Below are 13,233 nucleotides of genomic sequence, written 5' to 3'. Positions count from 1 at the left end.
TTTTTACCGAATCCCAAAAAGGAGGTGGTTCTCAATTTGGATGTTTGTTTTTCGTCGAAAGGGTATATTTCCCATATTTGTTATTAGGTCCAGGATCTGATGATGGAAACCTTGAGAAATCGAGGGCAACTCTCGAAAATTGTAAGCATAGCTAAGGTTATAACTTGACACTCAGATGTATGTCTGATAACACTATGAAACAGTAAAGGTTTGGAGCTGACCTGATGATGGAGACCAGAGAAGATCGAGGGAACTCGACAACCGAACTTCTCTCGTCTCCATCTCCTTTACTGTTGCAGAGGCCTCGTAAATACGAATAATATAAGCACAAACACGAGAAAGTTTAAATATTCAGTTGTCGAGTTCCCTCGACCTTCACTGGTCTCCATCATCAGGTCAGCTCAAAGCCTTCACTGTTAAATAGTGCTACCAGGCAAACACCTGAGTGATAAGATTTCAACCTATGTCTTTCTGCAACTTTCGAAAGTCGCCCTCGATTTCTCAAGGTTCCATCATCAGGTCCTGACCTGATGATAATGGGACCACCTCGGAAGTATACGCTATCAAACAAAAAAAGAATCATCAAAATCGATAAATAAATGGCTGAGTAATCGCGTAACAAATATAGAAAAAAAAACGGTCGAATTGAGAACCTCCGCTTGGGAAGTCGGTTAAAAATAAGTCGGCGGCGGCCATCTTTCCATCTTGGACCAGCTTTCGATGAACAGCGAACTATTTGCCCTTTCAAACAATAAAAACGTCATAAAATTTTGCGATAACTACACCTAACTACGGCTCTCGTCAAATAGCTTTGCCGCTCAGTTAAAAAGTTGGAAGTAACGAATCGCCATTAAATTTGGCAGGTCTACAGGAATCCTGCACATAAAACACCCGAAGAAATAAATAAGTCTTCATTTGCCGTCTTCGGAAACCCTAAAAACCGAAGATTTTTTTTATTCCGGCTACAACGTATTTTCTACCACTGATTTTCTAGCATTTTTTTCAAAATAAATTAAGCCATTTTACTTTTCCTAATTTATTTTCAGATTATGGTAAGTATACAAAAGTGCAATTTAGTAATATTATAATATCAAATAATATTAAATTATTCAATCGATTCTTTATTTTAACGAATCGGATCATTCGATGCAAAACTTCTATCACCGTCGCCATCTTGTCTATGCGTCTTCAAATTAAAAAAAACAACTAATGTAAACAAACATGGCGAGTTCGATCAGAATTCCCGGTAATTACGATTGGATTTTAAAAAGGTATATTTCTAACGGGATGCTAAATATGAAAGGTTTGAATGCGTAAAAATAATTTAAATTTATTTAGTTATTTTATTTAGTACTCACAAATGTGGTTTGATTGGAAAGAAAATAAATATGAGCGTAAATAATTAGGAAAGTGTATGACTGATTCGCAGACCCCAATTGGGGTCTAAACCGAGCTTACGGTGACATTGATGTTCAGACCCCGATTGGGGTCCGCTACGGATTTGACGGTTAACCCCTCTGCTCGACAAGATTTTGACATATGACTTTACCGTTGATTCGGCGGGAATTTTGAATCGCGACATGGATGTCAAAAATTTGTACTAACTTTCAACACATTAATTCTAAGTCCGTAATGCCTGATCAGAAGTATTTTAACTATAACTTTAGAGCTCACTTATTTGACAACAACGTGCAAAGGTCGAATGGAGTCAGTTAATTCAGAAAAATATAATAATTACGGTGTTTTTAAGTCTATCGAAAAGTTAGGCATTTCAAATTTGGTGAAAACTTACCAATAAATAATCGCATCACTTTCTCAAACACAACACAAACGTCATTTATAACATTTTCAATCCGTTGCAATACATTTCCTGCACTTATTTATGTTCAATAACTAAAAAATCAGCACATAAAATACACAATAAAAATGAACAATTTACAAGATCAAAAAGAAGTAGAGTTTGGAATGGAGTATTTATTTTTTTTTCAATCATCGGTGTGCATTCGATACCTAAATCGGATATTTATTATAAATAATCGAATACCAAATTTTTTATATACCTATTTTTTAATAGCAACTTTTTTCAATTTTATTTATTAATTTTAAATTATAGGTTCAATTTGTTTTTGTTGTTAAGAAAAAAGATATTTCAGTTTTATGAAAGTTTTTAGCATTAAATTTTTATATGTATTATTTATTTTGGTGTTGCGTCATTCGTAATAATTTTTAACTTTAATTGAATTTTTATTACCTATTACGGAATTTTAATTTATTCTTATATTATTTCTCAACAATTCTAAGATTTTTGTTTGGGCGGAGGGTAATCCTGGTGTTCTGAAATATAATGCAATTTGTAACTACCAAAGTAATGTACTTATTTGATGATGAGAAACAATAATAATAATTGATTGATTTTAAAGTCACCAAATATTTTTTACCGAATCCCAAAAAGGAGGTGGTTCTCAATTTGGATGTTTGTTTTCGTCGAAAGGGTATATTTCCCATATTTGTTATTAGGTCCAGGATCTGATGATGGAAACCTTGAGAAATCGAGGGCAACTCTCGAAAATTGTAAGCATAGCTAAGGTTATAACTTGACACTCAGATGTATGTCTGATAACACTATGAAACAGTAAAGGTTTGGAGCTGACCTGATGATGGAGACCAGAGAAGATCGAGGGAACTCGACAACCGAACTTCTCTCGTCTCCATCTCCTTTACTGTTGCAGAGGCCTCGTAAATACGAATAATATAAGCACAAACACGAGAAAGTTTAAATATTCAGTTGTCGAGTTCCCTCGACCTTCACTGGTCTCCATCATCAGGTCAGCTCAAAGCCTTCACTGTTAAATAGTGCTACCAGGCAAACACCTGAGTGATAAGATTTCAACCTATGTCTTTCTGCAACTTTCGAAAGTCGCCCTCGATTTCTGTTCCATCATCAGGTCCTGACCTGATGATAATGGGACCACCTCGGAAGTATACGCTATCAAACAAAAAGAATCATCAAAATCGATAAATAAATGGCTGAGTAATCGCGTAACAAATATAGAAAAAACGGTCGAATTGAGAACCTCCGCTTGGGAAGTCGGTTAAAAATAAGTCGGCGGCGGCCATCTTTCCATCTTGGACCAGCTTTCGATGAACAGCGAACTATTTGCCCTTTCAAACAATAAAAACGTCATAAAATTTTGCGATAACTACACCTAACTACGGCTCTCGTCAAATAGCTTTGCCGCTCAGTTAAAAAGTTGGAAGTAACGAATCGCCATTAAATTTGGCAGGTCTACAGGAATCCTGCACATAAAACACCCGAAGAAATAAATAAGTCTTCATTTGCCGTCTTCGGAAACCCTAAAAACCGAAGATTTTTTTTATTCCGGCTACAACGTATTTTCTACCACTGATTTTCTAGCATTTTTTTCAAAATAAATTAAGCCATTTTACTTTTCCTAATTTATTTTCAGATTATGGTAAGTATACAAAAGTGCAATTTAGTAATATTATAATATCAAATAATATTAAATTATTCAATCGATTCTTTATTTTAACGAATCGGATCATTCGATGCAAAACTTCTATCACCGTCGCCATCTTGTCTATGCGTCTTCAAATTAAAAAAAACAACTAATGTAAACAAACATGGCGAGTTCGATCAGAATTCCCGGTAATTACGATTGGATTTTAAAAAGGTATATTTCTAACGGGATGCTAAATATGAAAGGTTTGAATGCGTAAAAATAATTTAAATTTATTTAGTTATTTTATTTAGTACTCACAAATGTGGTTTGATTGGAAAGAAAATAAATATGAGCGTAAATAATTAGGAAAGTGTATGACTGATTCGCAGACCCCAATTGGGGTCTAAACCGAGCTTACGGTGACATTGATGTTCAGACCCCGATTGGGGTCCGCTACGGATTTGACGGTTAAAATGCTAATGTTAAATAATGTAAAAAAATGAAATAATAACTTTAAGATAAGGAATTCAATATCTCAGTATTTGGTGATGCAGGTATCAGGCTAAAACATGCTACCACATTTGCGTGCGAAGCTGCGGTCATGATTTGATATATCAAACAGATCCAACAATACACGTGACCCAAGTCACTAAATCGTATTTTCAACAAAACAGGGCCCCGATTCTCCTAATTTTACTCAAGCGACATACGATTCACATTCGATTGCGATCCAATCACGACTCGATTACGATTGAACTGTTTGTGGCATTCCGCTATTTTTTCTTTGAAATAAACTTTTTATTCTTTTTTGACATTTAATAATAAATCATTTTGCCTGCAAATGATTTACGATTGCAATATGATTGTAGAGCAAACTACCGTAAAGAGTATAAACCAATGCCAATGCCCTTATCCTGGGGCCCGATTCTCCTAATTTTACTTAAGCGACATACGATTGGCGTTCGTCTCGATTCGACTGAGATCCGATTCCGACTCGATTACGATTGAAGTGTATGTGGCATTCCGCTATTTTTTTTTAGAAATAACCGTTTTTATCCTTTTCTGTCATTCAATAATGAATCATTTTGTCTGCAAATGATTTACGATTGCAAAATGATTGTACAGCAAACTACCGTATAGACCAAAATCATCAAAATAGCAGACCAATCGCACACCAATCAAATGTCAATCGAATGCGATTGGTCTTTTATTAGTAGCAGAATGCCCGATATGGTTAAAACTGCTATTACGATCATATTGCGATTCGATTTCTATTCGATTTTGACATTATTAACTTAGGAGAATCGGGGCCCTGCTATTGCGATCATGTTGCGATTCGATTTCTATTCAATTTTGACATTAATTAACTTAGGAGAATCGGTGTATTATCAGTCGGATTATATTCATAATGCATATCAGTTAAAGGCCAATGCCATTATCCTGCAAGCGATAGCGGCATCAATCATCTTGATTCTCTGGCATCATAAATCCGCAAGCGATAGGCGTCCATAACGTGTGTTTATCAAGTGGCTGCAGTAAATAGTAATAGATCAGCGTGTAACATCGTCTACCGAAGGTTACGGGTTCAGCCCGAACGATGATGTCACGACGAGATATAAACACGACCTTGGAATAGCGAACCAAATCATTGCGTCACCATTTTATTTTCGTTGATTTTCATCTCTATAACCGGACCAGTTTCAATAGCCGCTAACGTACCTCCATTATGTGTTGTAACTTCTACGTCTGAATTTGGTAGTGTTATAACAAAACGTTCCCGCTCGAAGTAGCGTGGTATTTGAATGGATATTTAGTCAACACGGAATCTCAGTGCGTGCTAGTAGTGTTATAACATTATTTAGTATAAGTAGGAACACGTGAAGTGCAGCTAGTCTTATCTAAGGAATATTCATTAAATACATTTAATCGTAAGTAAAATGTTTTCGTTTTTATATTTCCCGCGCTTTAGTGTCGACAGACTGCGAATGATAGATTAGAAATAGAGTTATATTAGTGGAAAATGTAATGTTTTTTTAGAATATTATTCGCGTGTGATAATGACATCATTTCGCTAATATTCGCGTGTTGTATCATCAAAGAAGTTTTTCGATTGGAGTTCTCGAAATCCGGTAGGAAAACTTACACTATTCAACAATATGGGTAATTTTTTCTACGAGAATTTTTTAAAATGAAATTCTGCCGGTTGCGCGTCGAACCTAGACGATGGCAGCCCTACTTAGTACTAAACATAGCTCTAATGTTTACATTTAGAATAATATCGAGGTTGCTGCCGTCATAAACACTTCTTCGTCATAAGTAACTGTTATGTGTTCTGTGCGCTATTTTATTGCCTGTACCTGTGCAATAAATACTGAAAATATAGTCTGACTGGTAAATTATAGGCAATATTATATCAAATTACTCAGTACGGGAAATGCCTGCTTTTAAGCGTCATGCTATCGATAATGTAGATAGTTGTCTATGCTAATGTTAGGGATGGGTTGGGTTACTTTAGCAGACGAAATAACATCGTGGGACTACCCGCTCAGCGCAGGCTACTGAAAATAGTTGGCCCGATGGTTGGTTGACTATTTATTTTAAAGAATTCAATCTGATTTTTATTCGGTCCCAGTCTGTTTGATCAACGGGCCAGTACTGGCCTGTCGTAATATACACTACTTACCATTCAAATATCCATACTATCACATGAGCACGATCGACGAAATTGACGAAACTACCGGCAGACCAAAACTTTGCAGTGGGCAACGGCTCTTATGGAAATTGTGAAAAAATATTCCAGTTTCACGTACTTAGCCCAATTATTGAGGAGTACTTTTAATCCGGTACGCGGAGTATGTTGGTATTCCACGGGACGCGGCTGAAACTGCTGGCGAAAGCTAGTTCTCCTATAAAACCGGCATATATTGAGCATATCTACCTACTCGTAGATATAATGTACGTACTCAGTGAGAGTGATGACGTCATGCATTTGTTTTCCCTCGCCTGCCAAGTGGGTCGCCGGTGCGAGTGGCTACTACAAGTATTACTATTAGTGATACAGACATCAAGAATGAGGATATCTTACAATCAGCGTCACGTTTATTTCCGTGGAATACTTAAGGTGGGCTTCACGAAAGCGTGTGAGCTATGCTTGTGTGCGTAAATGTTCATTGTGTTTGTGTGCGGGCCCTCGGAATCTCTCAGTAGTGGCCGAAGTCAGCAAACTGCCGCGAGGCTCACCAAGGCCAAGGCCTGCCGGGGCTGCGGGATTGTTCGAAAGAGAATATAAAGAGCTTAAGAAGGAACATGGGGTGTCATGCATGTATTTCGCGAAATATAACATTTATACCAATGTCTACCTGTCTATAAATGTTTATCTATGACGTCATAGGAGACAAAGACTAAGTTCGGAACAAGGCGCCACACATTATGCCTATTCGCGCCTTCCTCCCAGCTGCACCCACGCGTTGCATTGAACTCGGCTCGTCATGTATGTAAATTCACTACATATGGCTATTATTTACGTCAGCGTTCATCTAACAAGGTGATCATAATGTGCCTAGTCTTTTCCCAACTATGTTGGGGTCGGCTTCCAGTCTAACAGGATGCAGCTGAGCACCAGTGTTTTGCAAGGACTGACTATATCTAACCTCCACAACCCAGTTACTTGGTAGGTAGGTAATAGTGGTTATCATACTTTCTGGCTTCTTTTCACACTTTCTGGCACCCGTAACGACTGTCAAAGATGTTCAAATGACCCGAGACCCACCAGTTTATCGTGCTCTTAGCAACACGGTAGAGAGATCTATTGATCCTAGCTTTGAGCTTTGACTCAGCCACGAGTTTGCCTAACAAGGTAAATAGGTAATACATATAGTAACATGGGAAAGTCCTTCACTGATCAAACACACATTTGTAAGGCGCGCCATATCGCGTCATCGCCTGTGGTTACCTCGACAGCTGTGTAGCTAGCTAGCTGTAGCTGTAGGTAATGGGCATAAATATTTGTCGCTTTCAATAACAAATACCTACCTAAGTAGCGTGAATACTTAAGGCGTTTATTGCTTGCTCTAAGGTCGAACGCACAACCCAACTTCTATTAAGGCGTTTATTGCTTGCTCTAAGGTCGAACGCACAACCCAACTTCTATTACATAGATTAATTATAGTGTTTTGTGTCAATAGAATTTAGAGGGTACGATGGGGTTGATATATCCATGTGGATAAAAACCCCGAATTAAATAAATAAATTAAAAAAAAAAAAAAATTACATAGATGTTAGTTAGGTACCTACTTGTCCCGTAGAAATAGTAAAAGGAAATTCACATACAACCAGTCGAACAGTAAGCACCCGCATCCCGTGGAACTATTTCCCACACCACACAAAAATTGCCTATGGTAGTTTTCCTCGATATATGCCCTGCAATCGGTCCGGTCATAAAGTAAATAAATAGTCTTTGATTCCGGTAGTTCCTCAGATTAGCGGACACAAACAAACAATTCTTCAGCTATTCTATTACTTATAGTTATAAATTCCGCCTTTTAAAATGATCACGGAAGAATGAAGTTGAGCTGATGTCATTATGTAAAATGTATGCAAATACTAAATACTGTAAAGTGACTGAAGCCCGTGTTCAGCGAGTGACTGACCGATACGACAGCCTTGACGCAGCAGGTATAAGGCATACAAAACTAAATAACTAGCGGAGGTGCCAAAACAGAAAATCTCCTAAGAAAGTAGCGCGCCAAAATGCAGGTGTTCGGAGGATTAGGAAGGATCGTCACTGTCTTCGCCTTAATACGCTTTCTATGGATCCGATTTTTTTTGAAATAGGTACCAAAAATCGTTAACAGATGTCTCAAAGAACCCGAACACCTCGTTAGTTTAACTGATCGTTTGGTCATGCCCGCTGTTTGTCTTCGACCTGAAGAACTCGCCTGACCTACCTGCATTAAGGCATCTCCGCTAATCTTTCCTATTCCGTGGTACAAGCTCATACAATACATACATGCATCGTTATGTATGTATGTTTGAACAAGGCATCACGTTTGTACCTGGTTATGTAAGTTTGGGTAAATATGGTAAAAACGCACTATTTGCGTTTAAGATTTAAGCATCTGAAGATTTTTTGCAAGTCACATGTACCTACACTAGGTATAACTTATAATAGTTCGTTGCTAAGCTTAATGTACGAAAATAAGAATATGAAATCCAGATTTATTGTTGTCTTACTTACTATTATTTTTACTGTCGGCAATTCTGCATCAACAATATTTCTATGCCTACGCAGTGACCTACTGAAACACTATAAAAGATATATTCAAAGTCAGACAATATCGCATAATTTATGTAACCCAGGTGTGTAGCTCGTTAACAAAGATATTAAAAGTTTTTTTATACCTATCTGCTAGGTTTGAAGGAGTGGGTCTTATTAGAGAAGAACCGGAAAGGATCTCCATAGACACTCTATTCTTATGTTAACAAATAAAATAAAAGTAATTATATTTGACTTATTGTGTAGTTCGTAAAAAATATAACAATGATTAACTCAACGATTACCATTTTACCGCCAACTCGTATGATTCGCGCCATTTTTTCCGGCGATGACGTCACGTTAAGGTCAATACTACTCGAAATTATTTAAATAAATTCTCCTCAAATATTCGCGTCGTGATGTAATGTCTAAGATGAGATAGTTTACATGGCAATTTACATAAATAATGAGTAGTACGTCATGTGAACATTTTGAACAGTGAAGTAATAATAAAAATACAGGTTTTATAAGCAATTAATACAAACAACTTAATGAATGCATCTCCTTGACCTACACTGACGGGACAGGTTGTAAGGCTGATTCCTAGGTTCATGAATAGAATAGCTACGTGAAGATTATATATAGTCATTTTCTATTAATAGACTGTTGTTAAGAATGTTTGCAAATTCATTGCGCTCTGTGACCACCTTTATAATTATCGTCAAATAAATTTTCCACTCCCAAATAGTAGCCAGTAGTAGTTAGTTTTGATGACTTGTGCATGCCCTGTCGAGCTTCACAGTGGCAAAGTTAACTGGCTTAAAAATTGATTTAAAATTAGCGACTTTAGTACTTGGTTTAAAACATCGTCTCGAACAAAGTTATCGCTCTTAACTTAATACTAAACACGGTACTTATTTATAATACTGTAGCATAGGTTTATTAAAGTTACCTTGAATAGTATAAATATACCATAGTAGGACAGTAGTTTGCTGTTGGACTTTTCAGTCAAGTATAATATTTCCCTTATCCTCGTGTTGCAGATCATGGGCAAGGAGGACAAGGAGGAGTCCGGCTTCGGGTTCAAGGACCGCGCGAAGGCGGAGGAGACACTGCGGCTGCTGCAGGCGCACGAGCCCAACTACCGGCGCCTCACCGTGCGCGGCCTGCTCGGCCGGGCCAAGCGCGTGCTGTCCAGTGAGTACCTAGCGTGCTTGTACTTGTAAATATGGTTAAACTGGCTGTGTCCCGATTTCAGCTGCGTCCTAGAGAACGCTTTTCAGAGTGCCAACATCCAAGCAGACAACCAACGCATTTGGCTAATTATGAAATGTTCAGTGTACACAATGTCACAATGTTCTTAAAAAATCTATATTCAACGCCAGAGAGTGTCTAAGTTGGGTTGGTTATATGTATTTAAATTAGGTGTGCCTTTTTACTGTTACAGTTATAATTTGTGGTTATGGAAGACAAACTATGTACACAAAAAGATTTGAAAACGTGTCCATGTTCTTGTAAGCTGACATGCATACTTACCTAACGACTTCTTTTCTTATTCCAGTGACAAAAGCAGAAGACAAGATCAAGAACATAAAGGAGGCGATGGAGGTGTTCGAGCAGTGGCTCGCAGACCTCGACAAGGACAAGAAGACTGACAACAAGCAAGACAAGAAGGACGACAAGAAGAAGCAAGACAAACAGGAGAAGAAGAGTGATAGCGATGACGTAAGTTGTGAAGTTGATTTAACTGTCATAGTGGCTCTCATTTTGGATATTGAAAAGTCCGTGAATATTACTATACCAAGAGTGCGAAACTAACCTTTGTGTTGATATTAGTTTAATCTGATTTAAAAATATATATTTATTTATAATGCTATATACTTACTGGTATTTAACCTAGCGCGTACGTTGACTCCTAGGATTACGGTAACCGCAAAAAACAGCCTCTAGCTTTCCAAAAAAACATACTCAGGGCTAAATATTTCTTAAATTTGCGAAAATTCTTGATTCTTCAAATGACCGCCGAAAAAAGGCCATAGCAAGACCTCACCGAAACCTTTCTCCAACTTCCAGAGCTCATCAGCATCAGACGTGGAAATGGAAGAGAAGCCCAAGAAGGCCGAGCTCCCTGCGGACACGGTGCCAGGGCTGGGCTTCAAGGACGCGGCAGCTGCTGAGGGCACGCTGAAGGAGCTGGAGGGCAGAGACCCTGACTACCAGAGGCTGGCGGTTAAGGGACTCATTGGGAGGGCTAAGAGGGTGCTTACGTGTAAGTGATGAGTTTTAGTTGTAATTGAGACTGGTGTTTGTTGTAGTTTTTAAGAGTACTTTATTTGCGGACTTGTACGCCCATAAGAAGGATACTATAGCCTTCTGGGTTTTAGAGAGATTAAGTTCAAAAATTATGATCGCTATATCGATCAGTATCTTTATAAAAATTAAATAGTTAGTCATGAATAGTCTACCCAGTACAAATATGGTTTTATTTATTCACATCAATTATGTATTTTATTTATATACTCAACAGCATATTGTGTCAATGTGACTTAGAATTAAGGAAGTTGAGAAGGCTTATTCTTATTTAAAAAATATTATAATTTCCTACGTAACGAACACCCTTCTTTTGGACCGTCTACATCAGTCGGCAATAATGTCTTGTCTGAACTACCTAAAGACTCACAGCTCTCTTAACTGTCCAGGTACCCGCGACGAGACAAAGATCTCGAACATAAAGGAGGCGATGTCGATCTTCGAGAAGTTCCTGGACGACTTCGAGTCGCTGCACCTCAGCAGGCAGAACAACCCCTACCTCAGCCTCGGCGTCGTCAGGACTGCGGAGAAACTGGCCGGAGACGACGTCAGTGAACAACAGGTGTGTAACTGTCGAAATTACCATACTTGTGATATGTCACAATCTACATACACTGAAATTATAAAGCTGTGGAGTTTGTTGGTTTGTACACGCTCATCTCAGCAACTGTCTGTCCGATTTGAAATAGGTCATATGCTACTAGTTATCTGAGGGCGTAGAGTATTTTCTACGGGACACGGATGAAACCGCTAGCATAGACTAATGTTACATATAGTTGAACAAACCCGAACAGGCGTCTGCCGCGGTCTGCCATCAGAAATGCACGGCTGTAGGCTGCCACAGAAACGGCGTCATATATTCACACGATATAATTTTTTACATATGGTCGCTCGCCTTACAAATGTTATCAATTTATCAATGCCAATGAGATAATCACCTCCATCTATTCTGTTTCCAGAAATCGTTCATATTGGCGTACAGCAGCGTCCGCGGCGAGTACAAGCGTCTGCGCACCGTGCCGAGCGACGGCGGCAAGACGTGGGACATCGTCAGGAATAACGCGCTCAAGGAACTTAAGGAAAAGGTACTAATTTACATACTTGTTTCCTCTTTATTACATTAAGTATCTTCCTAAACTACCCTGATTCCCTGGATTTGAGGCACAAGTTAGTTCTATAATAAATCAGAGCTAAGAATGGTAATAGTGCGAGATATTGTTGATAATTGAATAAGAGTGATTCATGTGTAATAGTAGTCACAAGCCAGGCCAGTGAGCTCATGGTACACATAAAAGTTAACCAGAATTAAACACATTGATTGTATTTTGCCCTGTTCTGTAAAAAAACCCTCTATTATGCATGTAATAATAACTCTAACTTCTCGTTACAGCACGCAGACGCGAAACTCTTCAACGACAAAGACGAACCCACAGCAGAGCACTTACAAATGCTACTGTGGGCATACTCGCCCGAACCCGCCCGCGTCAAGAAGTACATCCCCGAGACTAAAGAGCAGAAGGAGAGCAAAGAGAAAGAGAGTGAGAACAACGACAGGAAGAGACGCCGGGAGAGCGACGAGGAGGGAGAGAGAGACCGGCGGAGCTCGCGCGAGGACGAGTCGCCCGCGAAAAAGAGCAAGGAGTGATTGTGATTGTTAATGCATTTATTATTCAATAAATATTATTTTTCTGTCTTTGAATTTATTTGTGAGTTTGTTTTGAGTTTCCTTGGAAATGTATCCAAATGATGTAGCCCAAAAAATTTACAAGTGACGATCTATGGCCGTTCCCAACCGGACCTTAAAATATTAACACTAATCCCATATAAGTATGGCCAAATTCTTATCTGCACTAGTACCTAAGCAAAACAACAGATATATTATGCATTTTAGAGTATGATATAGATAAGGATTTTTTGTTGAGAAGTAAACAGCGGCAACTCTAGAGTATTGCCTTCAGAAAGTTTTATTTATCCACTAAGGTGAAAGTTTTAAAGTCGAATTAACACTTCATACGTTCAAAGTTCAGACTACAAACTTATGACTGAGAAATCTTTGGTTTAAATGATTTTAATTAACGTTTTCATTACTTTATCATCACAAAAATGAAAGTTTCGTAGAAACTACCCCTTAAATTCCTTTTTTATTATTAGAACGTTTCGGTCAACCGCTTCTCATTCACATGCAGTGCTGTATAATAACCGACATAG

At 38.2% G+C, this 13,233-nt stretch overlaps 1 protein-coding gene across 1 annotated transcript; it reads left to right on the top strand.

Moving 5' to 3' along the window:
- Positions 1–5,231: 5,231 nt before the first annotated feature.
- LOC110382773 (uncharacterized) lies at positions 5,232–12,728 on the top strand. Its single transcript, XM_021343456.3, has 7 exons — positions 5,232–5,389; positions 9,759–9,912; positions 10,277–10,440; positions 10,789–10,984; positions 11,415–11,587; positions 11,985–12,110; positions 12,416–12,728. Exons 2-7 carry the CDS (start codon positions 9,762–9,764, stop codon positions 12,668–12,670), a joined length of 1,065 nt encoding a protein of 354 aa, XP_021199131.3. The 5' UTR covers positions 5,232–5,389; positions 9,759–9,761; the 3' UTR covers positions 12,671–12,728.
- Positions 12,729–13,233: the final 505 nt, after the last annotated feature.

Source organism: Helicoverpa armigera, chromosome 31 (genome assembly GCF_030705265.1).
Source record: "Helicoverpa armigera isolate CAAS_96S chromosome 31, ASM3070526v1, whole genome shotgun sequence".
NCBI classification, from domain to species: Eukaryota; Metazoa; Arthropoda; class Insecta; order Lepidoptera; family Noctuidae; genus Helicoverpa; species Helicoverpa armigera.
The sequence above is the reverse complement of the archived record's forward strand: the minus strand, read 5'-3'. Positions and strand labels throughout refer to the sequence as shown.